Genomic DNA, 22,568 nt, shown 5'->3' on the forward strand with positions numbered 1-22,568 from the left:
GCCGTTTATCTACCATACTTTTCACTGCAGCTCTGCTTCTTCTGAAATAAGCATACAATTACTGTAGGGTTGGAGGAACTAAAGCTGACTTAAAGTGAACCTGTCAGCTTCCCCAGGATGCCAAACCACCGCGTCTCCATGTCTTTACTGAACCCTTTATATACCGTTTTTCAGAACAGGGTATATAAATATGGGAGTAAAATGAGGGATGCGTCTTATAATCCGAATGTACCGTAATCGGGTGGTGGCAGCGAGTTTATGCCAAGGATTATTGTGGGGCGACCAGTGAGATTAAAGGAGGTTTAGATATATTCCGTCTGCTGAGGACGGGGAATATATACCTTACTCTCACCAGGAACCCTTCATTCACTGGCATAGTAAAATAGCGGCCTCCTGGCTTATTGTCGGGCAATTCCATAATTGGCCTGACTATAAGAGGGGCGCTAGAGAGCACGTCACGTGCTCTGTCTGTCTGACGGCAGGGTGGTGGAAAGGGGGGCTGTAGCTTCCACTTCCTACCCCCCTGTTTGTGACAGTTGGCGGTGAAAGCTTCAAATAATGACGCCTGGAGTCGGCGTGTGTGCAGAGGGAGCTGTCGGCTCAACAGCTCATCTGCGCATGCGCCACCTCCGGCCCACTGATCTCCCAGCAGAGGACTTGGCACCCGGAGATGGCGCATGTACAGATGAGATCTCGGCTTGTCATTGATCCGATAGCTCAATCTGCGCACGTTATGACTCCGGGCGCCATTTCCTTGAAGCCCGCACCGCCGACAGTTTTTGGATGTTCCTCCTGCCTCAGCGCCCGCAGCGAGCATCCGTGACACCTGCCGCACCGCCCGCAGCATCGCCCTACTTCACCACCGACCCTGCTCCACCACCTCTGCCGACCCCCATCCAGTAAGACATTACCGGATTATAAGACGGACCCCATATTTTTTTAATACCCCTTTCTGTCCTCTAAATTTGGGGTGCGTCTTATAAAATGAAAAGAAGGGAATTTTGTTTACTTACCGTAAATTCCTTTTCTTCTAGCTCCTATTGGGAGACCCAGACAATTGGGTGTATAGCTTCTGCCTCCGGAGGCCACACAAAGTATTACACTGAAAAGTGTAACCCCTCCCCTCTGCCTATACACCCTCCCGTGCATCACGGGCTCATCAGTTTTGGTGCAAAAGCAGGAAGAAGGAAACTTATAAATTGGTCTGGGGTAAATTCAATCCGAAGGATGTTCGGAGAACGGAAACCATAACCAAAAGAACAATTCAACATGAACATCATGTGTACACAAAAGAACAACCTGCCCGAAGGGAACAGGGGCGGGTGCTGGGTCTCCCAATAGGAGCTAGAAGAAAAGGAATTTACGGTAAGTAAACAAAGAAGGGAATTTTGTTACTTACCGTAAATTCCTTTTCTTCTAGCTCCTATTGGGAGACCCAGACGATTGGTGTATAGCACTGCCTCCGGAGGCCACACAAAGCATTACACTAAAAAGTGTAAGGCCCCTCCCCTTCTGGCTATACACCCCCAGTGGGATCACTGGCTCACCAGTTTTAGTGCAAAAGCAAGAAGGAGGAAAGCCAATAACTGGTTTAAACAAATTCACTCTGAAGTAACGTCGGAGAACTGAAAACCGTTCAACATGAACAACATGTGTACCCGAAAAACAACCAAAAATCCCGAAGGACAACAGGGCGGGTGCTGGGTCTCCCAATAGGAGCTAGAAGAAAAGGAATTTACGGTAAGTAACAAAATTCCCTTCTTCTTCGGCGCTCCATTGGGAGACCCAGACGATTGGGACGTCCAAAAGCTGTCCCTGGGTGGGTAAAGAAATACCTCATGTTAGGGCTGCAAAGACAGCCCTCCCCTACGGGGAGGCAACTGCCGCCTGCAGGACTCTTCTACCTAGGCTGGCGTCCGCCGAAGCATAGGTATGCACCTGATAATGTTTGGTGAAAGTGTGCAGACTCGACCAGGTAGCTGCCTGGCACACCTGTTGAGCCGTAGCCTGGTGTCGTAATGCCCAGGACGCACCCACGGCTCTGGCAGAATGGGCCTTCAGCCCTGATGGAACCGGAAGCCCAGCAGAACGGTAGGCTTCAAGAATTGGTTCTTTGATCCATCGAGCCAGGGTGGCTTTTGAAGCCTGCGACCCCTTGCGCTTACCAGCGACAAGGACAAAGAGTGCATCCGAGCGGCGCAGGGGCGCCGTGCGGGAAATGTAGATTCTGAGTGCTCTCACCAGATCCAACAAATGTAGATCCTTTTCATACCGATGAACTGCATGCGGATAAAAGGAAGGCAAGGAGATATCCTGATTAAGGTGAAAAGAGGATACCACCTTAGGGAGAAACTCCTGAATGGGGCGCAGCACTACCTTGTCCTGGTGGAACACCAGGAAAGGAGCTTTGGATGACAGCGCTGCTAGTTCAGACACTCTCCGAAGAGACGTGACCGCTACCAGAAATGCCACTTTCTGTGAGAGTCGAGAAAGTGACACATCCCTCAGGGGCTCGAAAGGCGGCTTCTGGAGAGCAACAAGGACCTTGTTTAGATCCCACGGATCTAACGGCCTCCTGTACGGAGGTACGATATGACACACCCCCTGCAGGAACGTGCGCACCTTAGAAAGTCGCGCTAGACGCTTCTGAAAAAACACGGATAGTGCCGAGACTTGCCCTTTAAGGGAGCCGAGCGACAAGCCCTTTTCCAACCCAGATTGCAGGAAGGAAAGAAAGACAGGTAACGCGAATGGCCAGGGGGATACTCCTTGTGCAGAGCACCAGGATAAGAATATCTTCCACGTTCTGTGGTAGATCTTAGCAGACGTGGGCTTCCTAGCCTGTCTCATGGTGGCAACGACCCCTTGGGATAATCCTGAAGACGCTAGGATCCAGGACTCAATGGCCACACAGTCAGGTTCAGGGCCGCAGAATTCCGATGGAAAAACGGCCCTTGGGACAGTAAGTCTGGTCGGTCTGGTAGTGCCCACGGTTGGCCGACCGTGAGATGCCACAGATCCGGGTACCACGACCTCCTCGGCCAGTCTGGGGCGACGAGTATGACGCGGCCGCAATCGGATCTGATCTTGCGTAACACTCTGGGCAAGAGTGCCAGAGGTGGAAACACATAAGGGAGCCGGAACTGCGACCAATCTTGCACTAAGGCGTCTGCCGCTAGAGCTCTTTGATCGCGAGACCGCGCTATGAAGGTCGGGACCTTGTTGTTGTGCCGAGACGCCATTAGGTCGACGTCCGGCACCCCCCAGCGGCGGCAGATTTCCTGAAACACGTCCCGGTGAAGGGACCATTCCCCTGCGTCCATGCCCTGGCGACTGAGGAAGTCTGCTTCCCAGTTTTCTACGCCTGGGATGTGAACTGCGGATATGGTGGATGCTCTTTCCTCCACCCACATCAGAATCCGCCTGACTTCCTGGAAGGCTTGCCGACTGCGTGTCTCTCCTTGGTGGTTGATGTATGCCACCGCTGTGGAGTTGTCCGACTGAATTCGGATCTGCTTTCCTTCCAGCCACTGCTGGAAGGCTAATAGGGCAAGATACACTGCCCTGATTTCCAGAACATTGATCTGAAGGGTGGACTCCTGCTGAGTCCACGTCCCTTGAGCCCTGTGGTGGAGAAAAACTGCTCCCCACCCTGACAGACTCGCGTCTGTCGTGACCACTGCCCAGGATGGGGGCAGGAATGATCTTCCCTGTGATAATGAGGTGGGAAGAAGCCACCATTGCAGAGAGTCCTTGGTCATCTGAGAAAGGGAGACTGTCCTGTCTAGGGAAGTTGTCTTCCCGTCCCATTGGCGGAGAATGTCCCATTGAAGTGGGCGCAGATGAAACTGCGCGAACGGGACTGCCTCCATTGCTGCCACCATCTTCCCTAGGAAGTGCATGAGGCGCCTTAAGGGGTGCGACTGACCCTGAAGGAGAGACTGCACCCCTGTCTGTAGTGACCGCTGCTTGTCCAGCGGAAGCTTCACTATCGCTGAGAGAGTATGAAACTCCATGCCAAGATACGTTAGTGATTGAGTCGGTGCCAGGTTTGACTTTGAAAAGTTGATGATCCACCCGAAAGTCTGGAGAGTCTCCAGCGCAACATTCAGGCTGTGTTGGCATGCCTCTTGAGAGGGTGCTTTGACAAGTAGATCGTCTAAGTAAGGAATCACCGAATGTCCCTGAGAATGCAAGACTGCTACCACTGCCGCCATGACCTTGGTGAAAACCAGTGGGGCCGTCGCCAGACCAAATGGCAGAGCTACGAACTGGAGATGGTCGTCTCCTATCACGAAACGTAAAAAACGTTGGTGCTCTGTAGCAATCGGCACGTGGAGATAAGCATCTTTGATGTCTATTGATGCAAGGAAATCTCCTTGAGACATTGAGGCAATGACGGAGCGGAGGGATTCCATCCGGAACCGCCTGGTGTTCACATGCTTGTTGAGCAGCTTTAGGTCCAGAACAGGACGGAACGAGCCGTCCTTTTTTGGAACCACGAAGAGATTGGAGTAAAAACCTTGTCCTTGTTCCTGCAGAGGAACAGGGATCACCACTCCTTCTGCTCTTAGTGAGCACACCGCCTGCAGAAGGGCATTTGCTCGGTCGGGATGTGGGGAGGTTCTGAAGAACCGAGGCGGAGGATGAGAACTGAATTCTATCCTGTACCCGTGAGACAAAATGTCTGCTACCCACCGGTCTTTGACCTGTGGCAGCCAAATGTCGCAAAAGCGGGAGAGCCTGCCACCGACCGAGGATGCGGAGGGATGAGGCCGAAAGTCATGAGGCAGCCGCCTTGGAAGCAGTTCCTCCGGTTGCTTTCTTGGGGCGTGAATGAGCCCGCCAGGAATCTGAGCTCCTTTGCTCCTTCTGAGTCCCTTTGGACGAGGAGAATTGGGTCTTGCTGGAGCCTCGAAAGGACCGAAACCTCGACTGCCACTTCCTCTGTTGAGGTTTGCTCGATCTGGGCTGGGGTAAGGAGGAGTCCTTACCCTTGGACTGTTTAATGATCTCAGCCAATTGCTCACCAAACAGTCTGTCTCCAGATAGTGGCAAGCTGGTTAAACATTTCTTGGAAGCAGAGAAGGGAATTTTGTTACTTACCGTAAATTCCTTTTCTTCTAGCTCTTATTGGGAGACCCAGACGATTGGGTGTATAGCTACTGCCTCCGGAGGCCACACAAAGCATTACACTAAAAAGTGTAAGGCCCCTCCCCTTCTGGCTATACACCCCCAGTGGGATCACTGGCTCACCAGTTTTAGTGCAAAAGCAAGAAGGAGGAAAGCCAATAACTGGTTTAAACAAATTCACTCCGAGTAACATCGGAGAACTGAAAACCGTTCAACATGAACAACATGTGTACCCGCAAACAAACCAAAAATCCCGAAGGACAACAGGGCGGGTGCTGGGTCTCCCAATAAGAGCTAGAAGAAAAGGAATTTACGGTAAGTAACAAAATTCCCTTCTTCTTCGGCGCTCTATTGGGAGACCCAGACGATTGGGACGTCCAAAAGCTGTCCCTGGGTGGGTAAAGAAATACCTCATGTTAGAGCTGCAAGACAGCCCTCCCCTACGGGGAGGCAACTGCCGCCTGCAGGACTCTTCTACCTAGGCTGGCGTCCGCCGAAGCATAGGTATGCACCTGATAATGTTTGGTGAAAGTGTGCAGACTCGACCAGGTAGCTGCCTGGCACACCTGTTGAGCCGTAGCCTGGTGTCGTAATGCCCAGGAAGCACCCACGGCTCTGGTTGAATGGGCCTTCAGCCCTGATGGAACCGGAAGCCCAGCAGAACGGTAGGCTTCAAGAATTGGTTCCTTGAACCCTCTAGCCAGGGCGGCCTTAGAAGCCTGCGACCCTTTGCGCTGAGCAGCGACAAGGACAAAGAGTGCATCCGAACGGCGCAAGGGCGCCGTGCGGGAAATGTAGATTCTGAGTGCTCTCACCAGATCTAACAAATGTAAATCCTTCTCATGAACTGCATGAGGAAAAAACAAAGGCAAGGAGATATCCTGATTAAGATGAAAAGAGGATACCACCTTCGGGAGAAACTCCTGAATGGGGCGCAGCACTACCTTGTCCTGGTGGAAGACCAGGAAGGGAGTCTTGGATGACAGCGCTGCCAGCTCAGACACTCTCCGAAGAGATGTGATCGCTACCAGAAAAGCCACGTTCTGGGATAGTCTAGAAAGTGAAACCTCCCTCAGAGGCTCGAAGGGCGGCTTCTGGAGGGCAACTAGTACCCTGTTCAGATCCCATGGATCTAACGGCCGCTTGTACGGGGGACCGATATGGCAAACCCCCTGTAGGAACGTGCGCACCATAGGAAGGCGTGCCAAACGCCTCTGAAAAAAGACGGATAGCGCCGATACCTGACCTTTAAGGGAGCCGAGCGCCAAACCTTTTTCTAACCCAGATAGCAGGAAAGAAAGAAAGGTAGGCAATGCAAATGGCCAGGGAGACCCTCCCTGAGCAGAGCAGCAGGATAAGAATATCCTCCACGTTCTGTGGTTCTTAGCGGACGTGGGCTTCCTAGCCTGTCTCATGGTGGCAACGACCCCGTGGAATAATCCTGAAGACGCTAGGATCCAGGACTCAATGGCCACACAGTCAGGTTCAGGGCCGCAGAATTCCGATGGAAAAACGGCCCTTGGGACAGTAAGTCTGGTCGGTCTGGTAGTGCCCACGGTTGGCCGACCGTGAGCTGCCACAGATCCGGATACCACGCCCTCCTCGGCCAGTCTGGGGCGACGAGTATGACGCGGCTGCAATCGGATCTGATCTTGCGTAGCACTCTGGGCAAGGGTGCCAGAGGTGGAAACACATAAGGGAGCCGGAACTGCGACCAATCTTGCACTAGGGCGTCTGCCGCCAGCGCTCTTTGATCGCGAGACCGTGCCATGAAGGTTGGGACCTTGTTGTTGTGCCGGGACGCCATTAGGTCGACGTCCGGCCTTCCCCAGCGGCGACAGATTTCCTGAAACACGTCCGGGTGAAGGGACCATTCCCCTGCGTCCATGCCCTGGCGACTGAGGAAGTCTGCCTCCCAGTTTTCTACGCCGGGGAAGTGAACTGCGGATATGGTGGAGGCCGTGGCATCCACCCACATCCGAATCCGCCGGACTTCCTGGAAGGCTTGCCGACTGCGTGTCCCTCCTTGGTGATTGATGTATGCCACCGCTGTGGAGTTGTCCGACTGAATTCGGATCTGCTTTCTTTCCAGCCACTGCTGGAAGGCTAGTAGGGCAAGATACACTGCTCTGATTACCAGAACCTTGATCTGAAGGGTGGACTCCTGCTGAGTCCACGGACCCTGAGCCCTGTGGTGGAGAAAAACCGCTCCCCACCCTGACAGACTCGCGTCTGTCGTGACCACCGCCCAAGACGGTGGTAGGAAGGATCTTCCCTGTGATAATGAGGTGGGAAGAAGCCACCATTGCAGAGAGTCCTTGCCGTCTGTGAAAGGGATACTTTCTTGTACAGGGATGTTGACTTCCCGTCTCATTGGCGGAGAATGTCCCATTGAAGTGGACGCAGATGAAACTGCGCAAACGGAACCGCCTCCATTGCCGCCACTATCTTCCCGAGGAAGTGCATGAGGCGTCTTAAGGAGTGCGACTGACCTTGAAGGAGAGTCTGCACCCCAGTCTGTAGTGACCGCTGCTTGTCCAGCGGAAGCTTCACTACCGCTGAGAGGGTATGAAACTCCATGCCAAGATACGTTAGTGATTGGGTCGTGACAGGTTTGACTTTGAGAAGTTGATGATCCACCCGAACGTCTGGAGAGTCTCCAGCGCAACATTCAGGCTGAGTTGGCATGCCTCTTGAGAGGGTGCCTTGACAAGTAGATCGTCCAAGTAAGGGATCACAGAGTGTCCCTGTGAGTGCAAGACTGCTACCACTGCCGTCATGACCTTGGCGAACACCCGTGGGGCTGTCGCCAGCCCGAATGGCAGAGCTACGAACTGAAGATGGTCGTTTCCTATCACGAAATGTAGAAAAACATTGGTGCTCTGTAGCAATCGGCACGTGGAGATAAGCATCTTTGATGTCTATTGATGCTAGGAAATTTCCTTGAGACATTGAGGCAATGACGGAGCGGAGGGTATCATCCGGAACCGCCTGGCCTCCACGTGCTTGTTGAGCAGTTTTAGGTCCAGAACGGAACGGAAAGAGCCATCCTTGTTTGGCACCACAACCAGATTGGAGGAAAACCGTGTCTTGTTCCTGAAGAGGAACCGGGATTACCACTCCTTCTGCCTGCAGAAGAGCATCTGCTCGGTGGGGAGGTGGGGACGTTCTGAAGAATCGAGTCGGAGGACGAGAACAGAACTCTGTCCTGTGCACGTGGGCACACTGTCCCTCACCCACCGGTCTGTGACCTGTGGCAGCTAAATGTCGCCAAAGGCGAGCGAGTCTGCCATCAACCGCGGATGCGGAAAGATGAGAGAGCTGAGAGTCATGAGGAGACCGCCTTGGTAGCGGTTCCTCCGGCTGCCTTCCTTGGGCGTGATTGAGCCCGGCCGGCAGCTGAGCCCCTCTGAGGCTTTTCAGCCCTTTTGGACGAGGACAATTGGGACCTGCCCGAGCCTGGAAAGGACCGAAACCTCGACTGTCCTTCCAGGACAGCATTAATAGGGTAAGTCGCAATGCAGACATTGCGAGGTTACGGACGCCCCTGCGGACAGATGTACCTGTGCTCAAGACCAGCTGCGCAAGAACAGCTGAAGAGCTTAGGGTGCCCATACGGCTGTGAATGCCGGAGCAACCGACACGCCGATAGCCTCATAGACAGATTTCAACCAGAGTCCATCTGTCTGTCAATGGCATCTGTAAGTGAAGTCCCATCTCCGCTGCAACTATGGCTCTAGCCGCAAGCCTGGAGATCGGAGAATCCACCTTTGGACCCTGGGTCCAACGCCTGACCACTTCAGGGGGAAAGTGATAACGTGTATCCTTAATACGTTTGGAGAAAACGCTTATCTGGGAAGCGTGGTGTTCCTGGACTGCTTCTCTGAAGTCAGCGTGGCCAGAACAATACTCAATATAAGTTTGAGCTACTGAAATGGGACTTCTCCTGCTGTGAAGCTGACTCCTCCGCTGGGGGAGCTGAGGGAGAAAAGATCCAACATTCCATTGATGGACGCTAAAGGATCATTCCTTATGGCGTCACCATCCGGTGTATCCGGAGTGAGAGCGGTGTCAGGATCAAAGTCCTGATGAGCTACGTCTGCCTCATCATACAGAGAGCCTCCTGGGACCCCTCCGGAGCACCGATTTTATTCCAAGTGAGGGTGGCCAGGGAGCAATGATCCAGATTGCCCAAGGCTTGTCCGGACTGCAAGTCTCTATGTCATTGCAACTCCGTCCCTGTCCTTGGACAGGGTTGAGAGGTGGTTCTTTTGGCCACGTCAAGTAGAGACCCCGGCTGACCAAGTGCTACAGGGGAGCATTGCACACAATGGGGAGCAGTGCCGTGGAACAGTATCACATGCAGTAAAAACAGCATCGAAAGCCTGTGTTGCTTATATGCTGCTGCCGACTTATAGAGCCAAGAATGGCGACCGTACAGTGCAATGTATATCATACAAGCATAAAGTACAAATGAACACTGCAGCACATGCAATACAAGCAGCATAGAAAGCCTGCTTTTCTGCTGCTGTAGACTAGCCATCTAGGGGAATATAGCCCAGAATAGCGACCATACAGTGCAATGTATAGCATACAAGCATAAGTACAAATGAACAATGCAACACCTGCAATACAAGCAGCATAGAAAAAAACCTGTGCCTCAGCACCCTTGCTTTTCTGCTGCTGTAGTCTAGCCATTCTATGGCGAATATAGCCAAGACTAGCGACCGTACAGTGCAGTGTATAGCATACAAGCATAAATACACATGGACACTTCAGTACGTGCAAAACAAGCAGCATAGAAAGCCTGTGCCTTAGCACCCATGCTTTCCTGCTGCTGATGTGTCGCCATCTAAGAGGGCATATAGCCCAAAATAGCGACCTATGCAGTGTAAGCTTAAAATATAAATAGACAAACTGCGGTATTTAGTGTCAGCACCCCAGGTGCCGCTTACCGCCCGCCTATAAGCGGGTGGGTGGTCGCCCTAGTCCTGTGCCTGGTTGCCCAGAGTCCGTTCTCCCAGCTCGGGCTGCAGGAATGGCTGCCGGCGTTCTTCTCCAGCTCGTGTGAGTAGGGGCGGGCCGTGGGCGTGCCCCAAGTCAGAGCGGGAAACCGGCGTCCCACAGTGTCTAGTGAGAGGGCTGGAGCATGTAAATAAGGCTCCAGCCCTCGGCGCTGCTGATTGTACAGCGTCTCTCCCCTACCCTGATTGACAGGGTGGGGGCGGGAACGAAGCGGAGCTAGGCCGCAAAAGCCGGGGACTGGATTTATAAGCGCCGCCGCCGTAAAAGCGCGGTCGGCGCTAAGTCCCCGGCGCACTACAAGTCCCAGCCGCGCCGCCGCTCCCGGAGCGTCCGGCGCGGTAGTTCCCAATAAATAAAGTCACTCAGCTAGGCTGCAGTGACTGTAACCCTTTACTGTCCCCGGCGCACTAGCACACCCAGCAAGTCTGGAGTGTGCTGTGCCTGTGTACGGGGACACAGAGTACCTGAATGGTGCAGGGCCATGTCCCTGAACGGCACTCCCGCTCCACATCCAGCAGGTTCAATGGGTCTGTGGATGGAGCCCGGCCTCAGGGCTTTGGGGCCGGTAAGATCCCACTTCCTCAGAGCCCCTCAGGGGGATGGGGAAGGAAAACAGCATGTGGGCTCCAGCCGCCGTACCAGCAATAGGTACCTCAACCTTACAAACCACCAGTGGGGTGAGAAGGGAGCATGCTGGGGGCCCCATATGGGCCCTCTTTTCTTCCATCCGATATAGTCAGCAGCTACTGCTGACTAAACAGTGGAGCTATGCGTGGATGTCTGACCTCCTTCGCACAAAGCCGAAAACTGGTGAGCCAGTGATCCCACTGGGGGTGTATAGCCAGAAGGGGAGGGGCCTTACACTTTTTAGTGTAATGCTTTGTGTGGCCTCCGGAGGCAGTAGCTATACACCCAATCGTCTGGGTCTCCCAATAGAGCGCCGAAGAAATCTGCTTTCCATTCCTTTAACCACAAGGCTCTGCGCAAAACCACAGAGTTGGCAGACGCCATTGAGGTACGGCTCGTAGAGTCCAGGACAGCGTTGATAGCGTAAGTCGCAAACGCAGACATTTGCGAGGTTAGGGACGCTACTCGCGGCACTGCTGGACGTATGATAGAGTCCACTTGTGCCAGGCCAGCTGAAATAGCTTGGAGTGCCCACACGGCCGCGAATGCTGGAGCAAACGACGCGCCGATAGCTTCATAGACAGACTTTAACCAAAGGTCCATCTGTCTGTCATTGGCATCTTTAAGTGAAGCCCCATCTTCCACTGCAACTATGGATCTAGCCGCAAGCCTGGAGATTGGGGGGTCCACCTTTGGACACTGGGTCCAGCGTTTGACCACGTCAGGGGGAAAGGGATAACGTGTATCCTTAAGACGTTTGGAGAAACGCTTATCTGGATAAGCATGATGTTTCTGGACTGATTCTCTGAAGTCAGAGTGGTCCAGAAAAGTACTCAATTTACGCTTAGGATACCGGAAATGGAACTTCTCCTGCTGTGCAGCTGCCTCCTCTGCTGAAGGGGCTGGGGGAGAAATATCCAACAGTCTATTGATGGCCGCTATAAGGTCATTTACCATGGCGTCACCATCAGGGGTATCTAGATTGAGAGCGGTGTCAGGATTAGACTCCTGATCACCCACCTCTGTCTCCTCATACAGAGCCTCGTCTCGCTGAGACCCTGACCAGTGTGATGACGGCGAGGGTCTTTCCCAGCGAGCCCGCTTAGGCTGCCTGGGACTGTCATCCGAGTCAGAGTCTTCAGCCTGTGATGCCTGGGACCCCCTTGAAGTACGGATTAGTTCCAACTGAGGGGGACCGGGGAGCATAGACACAGCAGTGTCCATGGTCTGAGAAACTGGCCTGGACTGCAAGGATTCCAGGATTTTTGTCATAGTCACAGACATCTTATCAGCAAAAACTGCAAATTCTGTCCCCGTCACCGGGGCAGGGTTCACAGGCGTCTCTGCCTGGGCCACTACTACCATAGACTCTGGCTGTCGAAGTGGCACAGGGATTGAACATTGCACACAATGGGGGTCATTGGAACCTGCCGGTAGATTAGCCCCACATGCGGCACAAGCAGTGCATACCGCCTGTGCCTTGGCACCCTTGCGTTTTGCGGATGACATGTTGTTGTCTCCTCAGAGCAATGAGGGTATAAGCCAAGAAGCGACTGTACAGTGCAATATAAATATATATATGGTACAGGGAAAAAATGCACCAAATAACACTGTGGCACTAGTGGGGCCAGCACTTATGTGCAGCTTACCGCCCGCATAAACGCGGGTGTGTGGTCGCCAGAGTCCCTTGTCTGAGTCCCCCAGAGCCTGTGTCCGTTCTCCAGCCAGACTGCATGCAGGAATGGCTGCCGGCGTCCTGTGGAGAGGGGCGGGCCCTGGGCGTGTTGAGACCAAGAGCGGGAAACTTGCGTCCCCACTGTGCCCAGTGAGAGGGCTGGAGTATGTAAATAAGACTCCAGCCCTCGGCGCTGAATAAACGTACAGCGTCTCTCCCTTGCCCTGATTGACAGGGTGGGGGCGGGAACGAAGCAGAGCTAGGCCGCAAAAGCCGGGGACTAGATTTATGAGCGCTGCCGCCGTAAAAGCGCGGGCAGCGCGAGTCCCCGGCGCACTACAAGTCCCAGCGGCGCCGCCGCTCCCGGAGCGGCCGGCGCGGTAGTTCCCAAGACATAAAATCACTCAGCTAAGCTGCAGTGACTCTAACCCGAGCGCGCAGCGCTAGTGCCCCCGGCGCACTAGCACACCCAGCAAGCCTGGAGTGTGCGTGGCCTGTCTGTGCGGGGACACAGAGTACCTGAACGTTGCAGGGCCTTGTCCCTGACTGTACTCAGCTCCTCCAGCAGGGTCTCTGGGTCTGTGGATGGAGCTCGGCCTCAGGGTTTGGGGGCCGGTAAGATCCCACTTCCCCAGAGCCCCTCAGGGGGATGGGGAAGGAAAGCAGCATGTGGGCTCCAGCCTCCGTACCCGCAATGGGTACCTCAACCTTACAAACCGCAAGTGGGGTGAGAAGGGAGCATGCTGGGGGCCCTATATGGGCCCTCTTTTCTTCCATCCGATAGAGTCAGCAGCTACTGCTGACTAAACAGTGGAGCTATGCGTGGATGTCTGACCTCCTTCGCACAAAGCAGAAAACTGGTGAGCCAGTGATCCCACTGGGGGTGTATAGCCAGAAGGGGAGGGGCCTTACACTTTTTAGTGTAATGCTTTGTGTGGCCTCCGGAGGCAGTGCTATACACCAATCGTCTGGGTCTCCCAATGGAGCGCCGAAGAAATTCCCTTCTTCTTTGTCGCTCCATTGGGAGACCCAGACAATTGGGACGTCCAAAAGCAGTCCCTGGGTGGGTAAAAGAATACCTCAATAAAAGAGAGCCGAAAAACGACCCCTTCCTACAGGTGGGCAACCGCCGCCTGAAGAACTCGCCTACCTAGACTGGCATCTGCCGAAGCATAGGTATGCACTTGATAGTGTTTTGTGAAAGTGTGCAGACTCGACCAGGTAGCTGCCTGACACAGCTGCTGAGCCGTAGCCCGGTGCCGCAAGGACGCACCTACGGCTCTGGTAGAATGGGCTTTCAGGCCCGAAGAGGAAGCTCCGAAGAACGGTAGGCTTCAAGAATCGGTTCCTTGATCCACCGAGCCAAGGTTGACTTGGAAGCCTGCGACCCCTTACGCTGGCCAGCGACCAGGACAAAGAGCGCATTTGAACGGCGCAGGGGTGCCGTGCGAAACACGTAGAGCCGGAGTGCTCTCACTAGATCTAATGAATGCAAATCCTTTTCACACTGGTGAACTGGATGAGGGCAAAATGACGGTAAGGAGATATCCTGATTGAGATGAAAAGGAGATACCACCTTAGGGAGAAACTCCGGGACAGGACGGAGAACCACCTTATCCTGGTGAAAAACCAGGAAAGGGGATTTGCATGACAGCGCTGCAAGCTCCGACACTCTTCGGAGTGAGGTAATTGAGATAAACCCGACGACGCTAGGAGCCAGGACTCAATGGCCACACAGTCAGGTTGAGGGCCGCAGAATTCAGATGGAAAAACGGCCCTTGTGACAGCAGGTCTGTGCGGTCTGGAAGCGCCCACGGCTGACCCACCGTGAGATGCCACAGATCCGGGTACCACGACCGCCTCGGCCAATCTGGAGCGACGAGAATGGCACGACGACAGTCGGATCTGATCTTGCGTAACACTCTGGGCAACATCGCCAGAGGAGGAAACACATAAGGGAGTCGAAACTGCGACCAATCCTGAACTAACGCGTCCGCCGCCCGAGCTCTGTGATCTTGAGACCGTGCCATGAAGGCCGGGACCTTGTTGTTGTGCCGTGACGCCATGAGATCGACGTCCGGCGTTCCCCAGCGGCGACAGATCTCTCGAAACACGTCTGGGTGAAGAGACCATTCCCCCGCATCCATGCCCTGACGACTGAGAAAATCTGCTTCCCAGTTTTCTACGCCCGGGATGTGAACTGCGGAGATGGTGGAGGCTGTGGCTTCCACCCACTGCAGAATCCGTCGGACTTCCTGGAAGGCTTGACGACTGCGAGTGCCGCCTTGGTGGTTGATGTATGCGACGGCAGTGGCGTTGTCCGACTGTATGCGTATCTGCCTGCCCTCCAGCCACCGATTGAACGCTTTTAGGGCTAGATACACTGCCCTTATCTCCAGAATATTGATCTGAAGGGATGACTCTATTGGAGTCCAGGTTCCTTGAGCCCTGTGGTGGAGAAAAACCGCTCCCCACCCTGACAGGCTCGCGTCCGTCGTGACCACAGCCCAGGTTGGGGGTAGGAAGGATTTTCCCTGCGACAGAGAGTTGGGAAGGAGCCACCACTGAAGTGACGTCTTGGTTGCAAGGGAAAGAGAGACGTTCCTGTCGAGGGAAGTCGACCTCCTGTCCCATTTGCGGAGAATGTCCCATTGGAGTGGGCGCAGATGGAACTGCGCGAAGGGCACTGCCTCCATTGCTGCCACCATCTTCCCCAGGAAGTGCATGAGGCGCCTCAAGGGGTGTGACTGACTCCGAAGAAGAGATTGCACCCCTGCCTGCAGCGAAAGCTGTTTGTCCAGCGGTAGCTTGACTACCGCTGACTGTGTATGAAACTCCATCCCGAGGTAAGTCAGTGATTGGGTCGGTGTCAACTTGGACTTTGGGAAGTTGATGAGCCACCCGAACTGCTGGAGAGTTGCCAGAGCGACGGTCAGGCTGTGTTGACACGCCACCCGAGAAGGGGCCCTGACTAGGAGATCGTCTAAGTAAGGGATCACCGAGTGTCCCTGAGAGTGTAGGACCGCCACAACGGATGCCATGACCTTGGTGAAGACCCGTGGGGCTGTCGCCAGGCCGAAAGGCAGTGCCACGAACTGAAGGTGTTCGTCCCCGATGGCGAAACGCAGGAAGCGTTGATGTTCGGGTGCGATCGGCACATGGAGATAAGCATCCTTGATGTCGATTGATGCTAGGAAGTCTCCTTGTGACATCGAAGCGATGACCGAGCGGAGAGATTCCATCCGAAACCTTCTGGTGCTCACATGCCTGTTGAGCAGTTTGAGGTCCAGAACGGGACGGAATGATCCGTCCTTCTTTGGCACCACGAACAAGTTGGAGTAGAAGCCGTGACCATGTTCCTGAGGGGGAACGGGAATCACCACTCCTTCTGTCTTCAGAACGCCCACAGCCTGAAAAAGTGCGCCGGCCCGAGATGGGGGCGGAGATGTTCTGAAGAAACGAGTCGGAGGACGAGAGCTGAACTCTATCCTGTAACCGTGAGACAGAATGTCTCTCACCCATCGGTCTTGGACATGTGGCCACCAGGCGTCGCAAAAGCGGGAGAGCCTGCCACCGACCGAGGATGCGGTTCGGGGAGGCCGAAAGTCATGAGGAGGCCGCCTTGGAGGTAGTGCCTCCGGCGTTTTTTTGGGGGCGTGACTTGGACCGCCACGCATAGGAGTTCCTCTGGCCCTTCTCCGGCCTGTTGGACGAGGAGGATTGGGACTTGGCTGAGGGCCGAAAGGACCGAAACCTCGGTTGTATTTTCCGTTGCTGAGGTCTCTTCGGTTTGGACTGGGGTAAGGACGAGTCCTTTCCCTTGGATTCCTTAATAATTTCATCCAATCGTTCGCCAAACAATCGGTCGCCAGAAAACGGCAAACCGGTTAAGAACTTCTTGGAAGCAGAGTCTGCCTTCCATTCGCGTAGCCACATGGCCCTGCGGACTGCCACCGAATTGGCGGATGCTACCGCTGTACGGCTAGCAGAGTCCAGGACGGCGTTCATGGCGTAGGACGAAAAAGCCGACGCCTGAGAAGTCAAAGACGCAACCTGCGGGGCAGAGGTACGTGTGACCACATTAATCTCAGCCAGACAAGCTGAGATAGCTTGGAGTGCCCACACGGCTGCAAAAGCCGGGGCAAAAGACGCGCCTGTGGCTTCATAGATGGATTTCACCAGGAGCTCTATCTGCCTGTCAGTGGCATCCTTGAGCGATGAGCCATCTGCAACTGATACTACAGATCTAGCCGCCAGTCTAGAGACTGGAGGATTCACCTTGGACATTGAGCCCAACCCTTAACTACGTCAGAGGGGAAGGGGTAACGTGTGTCATTAAGGCGCTTAGTAAAGCGCTTGTCCGGAAATGCTCTGTGCTTCTGGACCGCATCTCTGAAGTTAGAGTGATCGAAAAACGCACTCCGTGTACGTTTGGGGAACCGAAACTGGTGTTTCTCCTGCTGCGAAGCCGACTCCTCTATAGGTGGAGGTGGGGGAGAAAGATCTAGCACCTGGTTGATGGACGATATAAGATCATTTACTAAGGCGTCCCCCTCAGGTGTATCAAGATTGAGGGCAACGTCAGGGTCAGAGCCCTGAGCTGCGACGTCCGCCTCGTCCTCCAGAGAGTCCTCAAGCTGAGACCCCGAGCAGCGTGAGGAAGTCGGGGAAGATTACCAGCGAGCCCGCTTAGCCGGTCTGGGACTGTGGTCCGTGCAGGAGTCCTCCACGTGAGACCTAGGGGCCACCCCAGGAGCACGCTGCGGCGCAGACCGAGAGGGGCCTGGAGGCGATGATCCAACAGTGCCCGGGGCCTGTATAAGGACCGGTCTGGACTGCAAGGCTTCTAGTAGCTTGGCAGACCATTTGTCCATAGACTGAGCCATGGATTGTGAAAGCGACTCAGAGAGTTTCTCAGCAAAAACTGCAAACTCTGTCCCTGCCGCCTGGACAGTGGAAGCAGGAGGGTCTGCCTGATCCGAGGGGCCCACTAGTGACCGAGGCTCCGGCTGAGCAAGTGCAACAGGGGTCGAGCATTGCTCACAGTGAGGGTAGGTGGAACCCGCAGGTAACATAGCCCCACAAGAGGTACCGGTTGCAAAAAAAACCTTTGCCTTAGCGCCCTTGCTCCTTGTGGACGACATGCTGTTGTCTCCTAGGAGAGTGATCACTGAGGGTATATAGCCAAAAGTAAACAACCCGGCCGAACAGAGAAAATATATACAAATATATATATATATATACTCCGGCACCCTAGGGGGACCAGCACCGGGTGACCGGTGTGGCTTACCGACCGCCCAAAGCGGAGTGTGTGTCCACCAGATTCCCTGCCTTAGGTCTCCCAGAGCTCGTTCCTGAAATCCTCCACCGGCAGAATGTGTGTGAAAATGGCTGCCGGAGCTCTCAGGGGAGGAGGGAGCCGTGGGCGGCGACTAGTAAAGTGCAGGAATCTGGGGCCCCACAGTGATCAGTGAGGGGGGGGGGGAGAAAACCTAAAGTCTGCTCCAGCCCTCACTGCCGACGTCAGGTCGACTGTCCCGCCCTTACCCCTGACTGGCAGGCCCGGGGGCGGGAGTTATGGTACTAGGCCGCAATGAAGCCGGGGACTAAATTTAATACCGCGGCCGACAAACAGGCTCGGTCGGCGCGGAAGTCCCGGTCTTCACAAACCAGCAGCTGCTGCAGCGTCTGTGAAACAAGCGCTCCATGCACAGTCCCCATGGGGACACAGAGTACCTTTAGATGCAGGGCCCTGTCCCTGAGGATACATAGACTCCTGTCCGGCAGATTCCCACAGGGGCTGCGGAGGGAGCCCGGTCCCAGTGAATGGATGACCGGTCAGGATCCCACTTCTCCCAGAACCTCTAAGGGATGGTGAAGGAAAACGGCATGTGGCTCCAGCCTCTGTACCCGCAATGGATACCTCAACCTTAACAGCACCGCCGACGTAGTGGGGTGAGAAGGGAGCATGCAGGGGGACCTGTGGGGGCCCTCTTTTCTTCCATCCGATAAAATCAGCAGCTGCTGCTGACTAAAATGGGATGCATGAGTGGATGTGTGCCTCCTTCCACACAAAGCATAAAACTGAGGAGCCCGTGATGCACGGGAGGGTGTATAGGCAGAGGGGAGGGGTTACACTTTTCAGTGTAATACTTTGTGTGGCCTCCGGAGGCAGAAGCTATACACCCAATTGTCTGGGTCTCCCAATGGAGCGACAAAGAAATACGGTACTTTCAAGACCGTTCCTTACAGACTTCTGAATATGGCTAAAATCACTTGTATAAGTGGGCTTGTGATATCCTAATGGAAGGGTGACCAATCATGTTATTTCCCCCCACCCGATAAGCATAAGCATAAGTGACCAGATTTGCAAGGGCGGCATCACTGCTGGCTTTTTTCGAATACGTGCTTCCCAGGGACATGTGTAGTGAATCCAGATGTACCCTCCCTGGTTTCAGTGCCGCACCGTGCAGGCACAGGGAGGCGGTGGTGATGCCACGTCCAGTTGGGGGTACTGCAAAGACCCAGCGGTATGTGCTGGCCGAGTCCTCCGTCATTACTGCCTCCCTGGGAATATGCAGTGCGCAGATGGAGTGTGCACACGGCTTACTGCACATTACCACGGAGGAAGAGATTAGCAAAAACCCAGCGGTGATATTATATCATGACTATTGCAGGGCTCAAGGGGGGCTGAGCATGACACACGGAACAGCAAAATGATTCGTCATGTTTCATCCCCTAATAGGAAAATGGAGGGGGTAAAAAAAAAGGACATTGCTTGGCTTCAAACAGTTTGAAAAATAATTACCCTTTTCGCAGGAACTCTTCATCCACGATGTTGCGCAGAGACACACAGAGACGAGGGGGCAATTTCCGGAACAATCGAGGGGAAAGTTGTCCTGTAATCTGGAAAAAAAAAAGTTAGTCACGGTAGACAAAACTTACGAAAAGGCAGCGAAGCAGCTCTAATACAAACACAACCTACATACAGGCATAGAAGGAGGACAGTTCCCATATCACCTCCGCTCAACGGGTGATCACAATGGTATCAGGATGGAGTTCAGCTCCGAGCTCCCCAGTGTCACCGGATGAAGGCGACTGGTCGAGCACGAGCGGCATCTGCGCCATTTGCAGAGAGTACGTTTTTCATTATTAGTTCTTTCAGTCCAATCCCGTCTCTATATTGGTCAGCAGCGCTCTGAAGGACACTGGGTTCTGTTATATTTTTCGGTACATTGTAGACAAAACTCAGAATGGCATGGACGTCCCCAGATCATACAACCACGCCCTCACCACCAATAACTATAGGCAGGATTTCCTTCTCTGCCTCATGTTCTCAGACAGACATGAATAAGAGGTGTTCTGGAGAAATATGCGCTAACACCCGGGTTATATCATCACAGGCGAGCGCTGCAGAGCGGGAGGGGGGGGATGTGAGCGCTCAGCACAGATCGTTATCACATCATTTATACTGCACCGAGGGAGATCTGTGATGTGTGGGCGAGGAATATACCACACACTGATACATGATAGCGTATACACAAGCTACAAATCTGCAACACTAGACCGCCTACTGTTATTCCTCTCCGGTCCTCTCTCTTTCTCCTCCTCCCGTTATTCCTCTCCGGTCCTCTCTCTTTCTCCTCCTCCCGTTATTCCTCTCCGGTCCTCTCTCCTCCCGTTATTCCTCTCTATCTCCTCTACTTATTTCTCTCCGGTCCTCTTTCTTTCTCCTCCTCCCATTATTCCTCTCCGGTCCTCTCTCTCCTCCCATTATTCCTTTCCGGTCCTCTCTCTCCTTTCTCAGGTGGTCCTCTCTCTTTCTCCTCCTCCCTCTTTTGCCTCCTTCCATTATTCCTCCATGGTCCTCTCTGTTTCTCCTCCTTCCATTATTCCTCTCCAGTCCTCTCTCATTCGCCTCCTTCCATTATTCCTCTCCGGTCCTTTCTCTTTCTCCTCCTCCCGTTATTCATCTCCGGTCCTCTCTCATTCGCCTCCTTCCATTGTTCCTCTCCGGTCCTCTCTCATTCGCCTCCTTCCATTATTCCTCTCCGGTCCTCCCTCTTTCTCCTCCTTCCATTGTTCCTCTCCGGTCCTCTCTCATTCGCCTCCTTCCATTGTTCCTCTCCGGTCCTCTCTCTCATTCGCCTCCTTCCATTGTTCCTCTCCGGTCCTCTCTCTCATTCGCCTCCTTCCATTATTCCTCTCCGGTCCTCTCTCTCATTCGCCTCTTTCCATTATTCCTCTCCGGTCCTCCCTCTTTCTCCTCCTTCCATTATTCCTCTCCGGTCCTCTCTCATTCGCCTCCTTCCATTATTCCTCTCCGGTCCTCCCTCTTTCTCCTCCTTCCATTATTCCTCTCCGGTCCTCTCTCATTCGCCTCCTTCCATTATTCCTCTCCGGTCCTCCCTCTTTCTCCTCCTTCCATTATTCCTCTCCGGTCCTCCCTCTTTCTCCTCCTTCCATTATTCCTCTCCGGTCCTCTCTCATTCGCCTCCTTCCATTATTCCTCTCCGGTCCTCCCTCTTTCTCCTCCTTCCATTATTCCTCTCCGGTCCTCTCTCTTTCGCCTCCTACCATTATTCCTCTCCGATCCTCTCTCATTCGCCTCCTTCCATTATTCCTCTCCGGTCCTCCCTCTTTCTCCTCCTTCCATTATTCCTCTCCGGTCCTCTCTCTCTCTCCCCCCCCCGTTATTCCTCTATTTTTCTCCTCCTCCCATTATTCCTCTCCGGTCCTCTCTCTCGCTCTCTCCTCCTCCAATTATTCCTCTCCGGTCCTCTCTCTTTCTCCTCCCCCTGTTATTCCTCCCCGGTTTTGTTTTTCTCTCCTCCCCCTGTTATTCCTTTCCGGTCCTCTCTCTCCTTTCCCACGTATTCCTCTTCAGTCCTTTCTTTCTCCTCCAGTTATTCCTCTCCGGTCCTCGCTCTACTCCTGTTATTTTTCTCCGATCCTCTCTCTCTCTTCCCGTAATTCCTCTCCAGTCCTCCCTTTCTCCTCCTTTTATTCCTATCCGGTCCTCTCTCTCTCCTCCTCCCGTTATTTCTCTTCGGTCCTCTCTCTCTCTCGCCTCCCATTATTCCTCTCCGGTCCTCTCTCTCCTCCCGTTATTCCTCTCCGGTCTCTCTCTCCTCCTCCCATTATTCCTCTCCGGTCCCCTCTCTCCTCCTCCCGTTATTTCTCTTCGGTCCTCTCTCTCTCCTCCTCCCATTATTCCTCTCCGGTCCTCTCTCTCCTCCCGTTATTCTTCTCCGGTCTCTCTCTCCTCCTCCCATTATTCCTCTCCGGTCCTCTCTCTCCTCCCGTTATTCCTCTCTGGTCCTCTCTCCTCCTCCTGTTATTTCTCTTCGGTCCTCTCTCTCTCCTCCTCCCGTTATTCCTCTCCGGTCCTCTCTCTCTTCCTCCCGTTATTTCTCTTCGGTCCTCTCTCTCCTCCTCCCATTATTCCTCTTCGGTCCTCTCTCTCTCCTCCTCCCGTTATTCCTCTCCGGTCCTCTCTCTCCTCCCATTATTCCTCTTCGGTCCTCTCTCTCCTCCTCCTCCCGTTATTCCTCTCCGGTCCTCTCTCTCTCCTCCTCCCGTTATTCCTCTCCGATCCTCTCTCTCCTCCCGTTATTCCTCTCTGGTCCTCTCTCTCCTCCTCCTCCCATTATTCCTCTTCGGTCCTCTCTCTCCTCCTCCTCCTCCCATTATTCCTCTCCGGTCCTCTCTCCTCCTCCTCCCGTTATTCCTCTCCGGTCCTCTCTCTCTCCTCCTCCCATTATTCCTCTCCGGTCCTCTCTCTCCTCCCGTTATTCCTCTCTGGTCCTCTCTCCTCCTCCTGTTATTTCTCTTCGGTCCTCTCTCTCTCCTCCTCCCATTATTCCTCTCCGGTCCTCTCTCTCCTCCTCCTCCTCCCATTATTCCTCTTCGGTCCTCTCTCTCCTCCTCCTCCCATTATTCCTCTTCGGTCCTCTCTCTCCTCCTCCTCCCGTTATTCCTCTTCGGTCCTCTCTCTCCTCCTCCTCCCATTATTCCTCTTCGGTCCTCTCTCTCCTCCTCCTCCCGTTATTCCTCTCCGGTCCTCTCTCTCTCCTCCTCCCGTTATTCCTCTCCGGTCCTCTCTCTC

The 22,568-nt window shown here is 54.0% G+C and overlaps 1 protein-coding gene across 1 annotated transcript in view; it reads right to left on the reverse strand.

Annotated features, from left to right (window-relative positions):
* DCAF15 (DDB1 and CUL4 associated factor 15) overlaps positions 1 to 22,568 on the reverse strand; it is a 68,228-nt gene that overhangs the window by 42,473 nt on the left and 3,187 nt on the right. Inside the window, exon 2 of the mRNA XM_075346648.1 lies at positions 19,269 to 19,366. Within this exon, the coding sequence (XP_075202763.1) occupies positions 19,269 to 19,366 (98 nt within the window). The remainder of the gene's footprint in view (positions 1 to 19,268; positions 19,367 to 22,568) is intronic.

Source organism: Anomaloglossus baeobatrachus, chromosome 4 (genome assembly GCF_048569485.1).
Source record: "Anomaloglossus baeobatrachus isolate aAnoBae1 chromosome 4, aAnoBae1.hap1, whole genome shotgun sequence".
Classification (NCBI taxonomy): Eukaryota; Metazoa; Chordata; class Amphibia; order Anura; family Aromobatidae; genus Anomaloglossus; species Anomaloglossus baeobatrachus.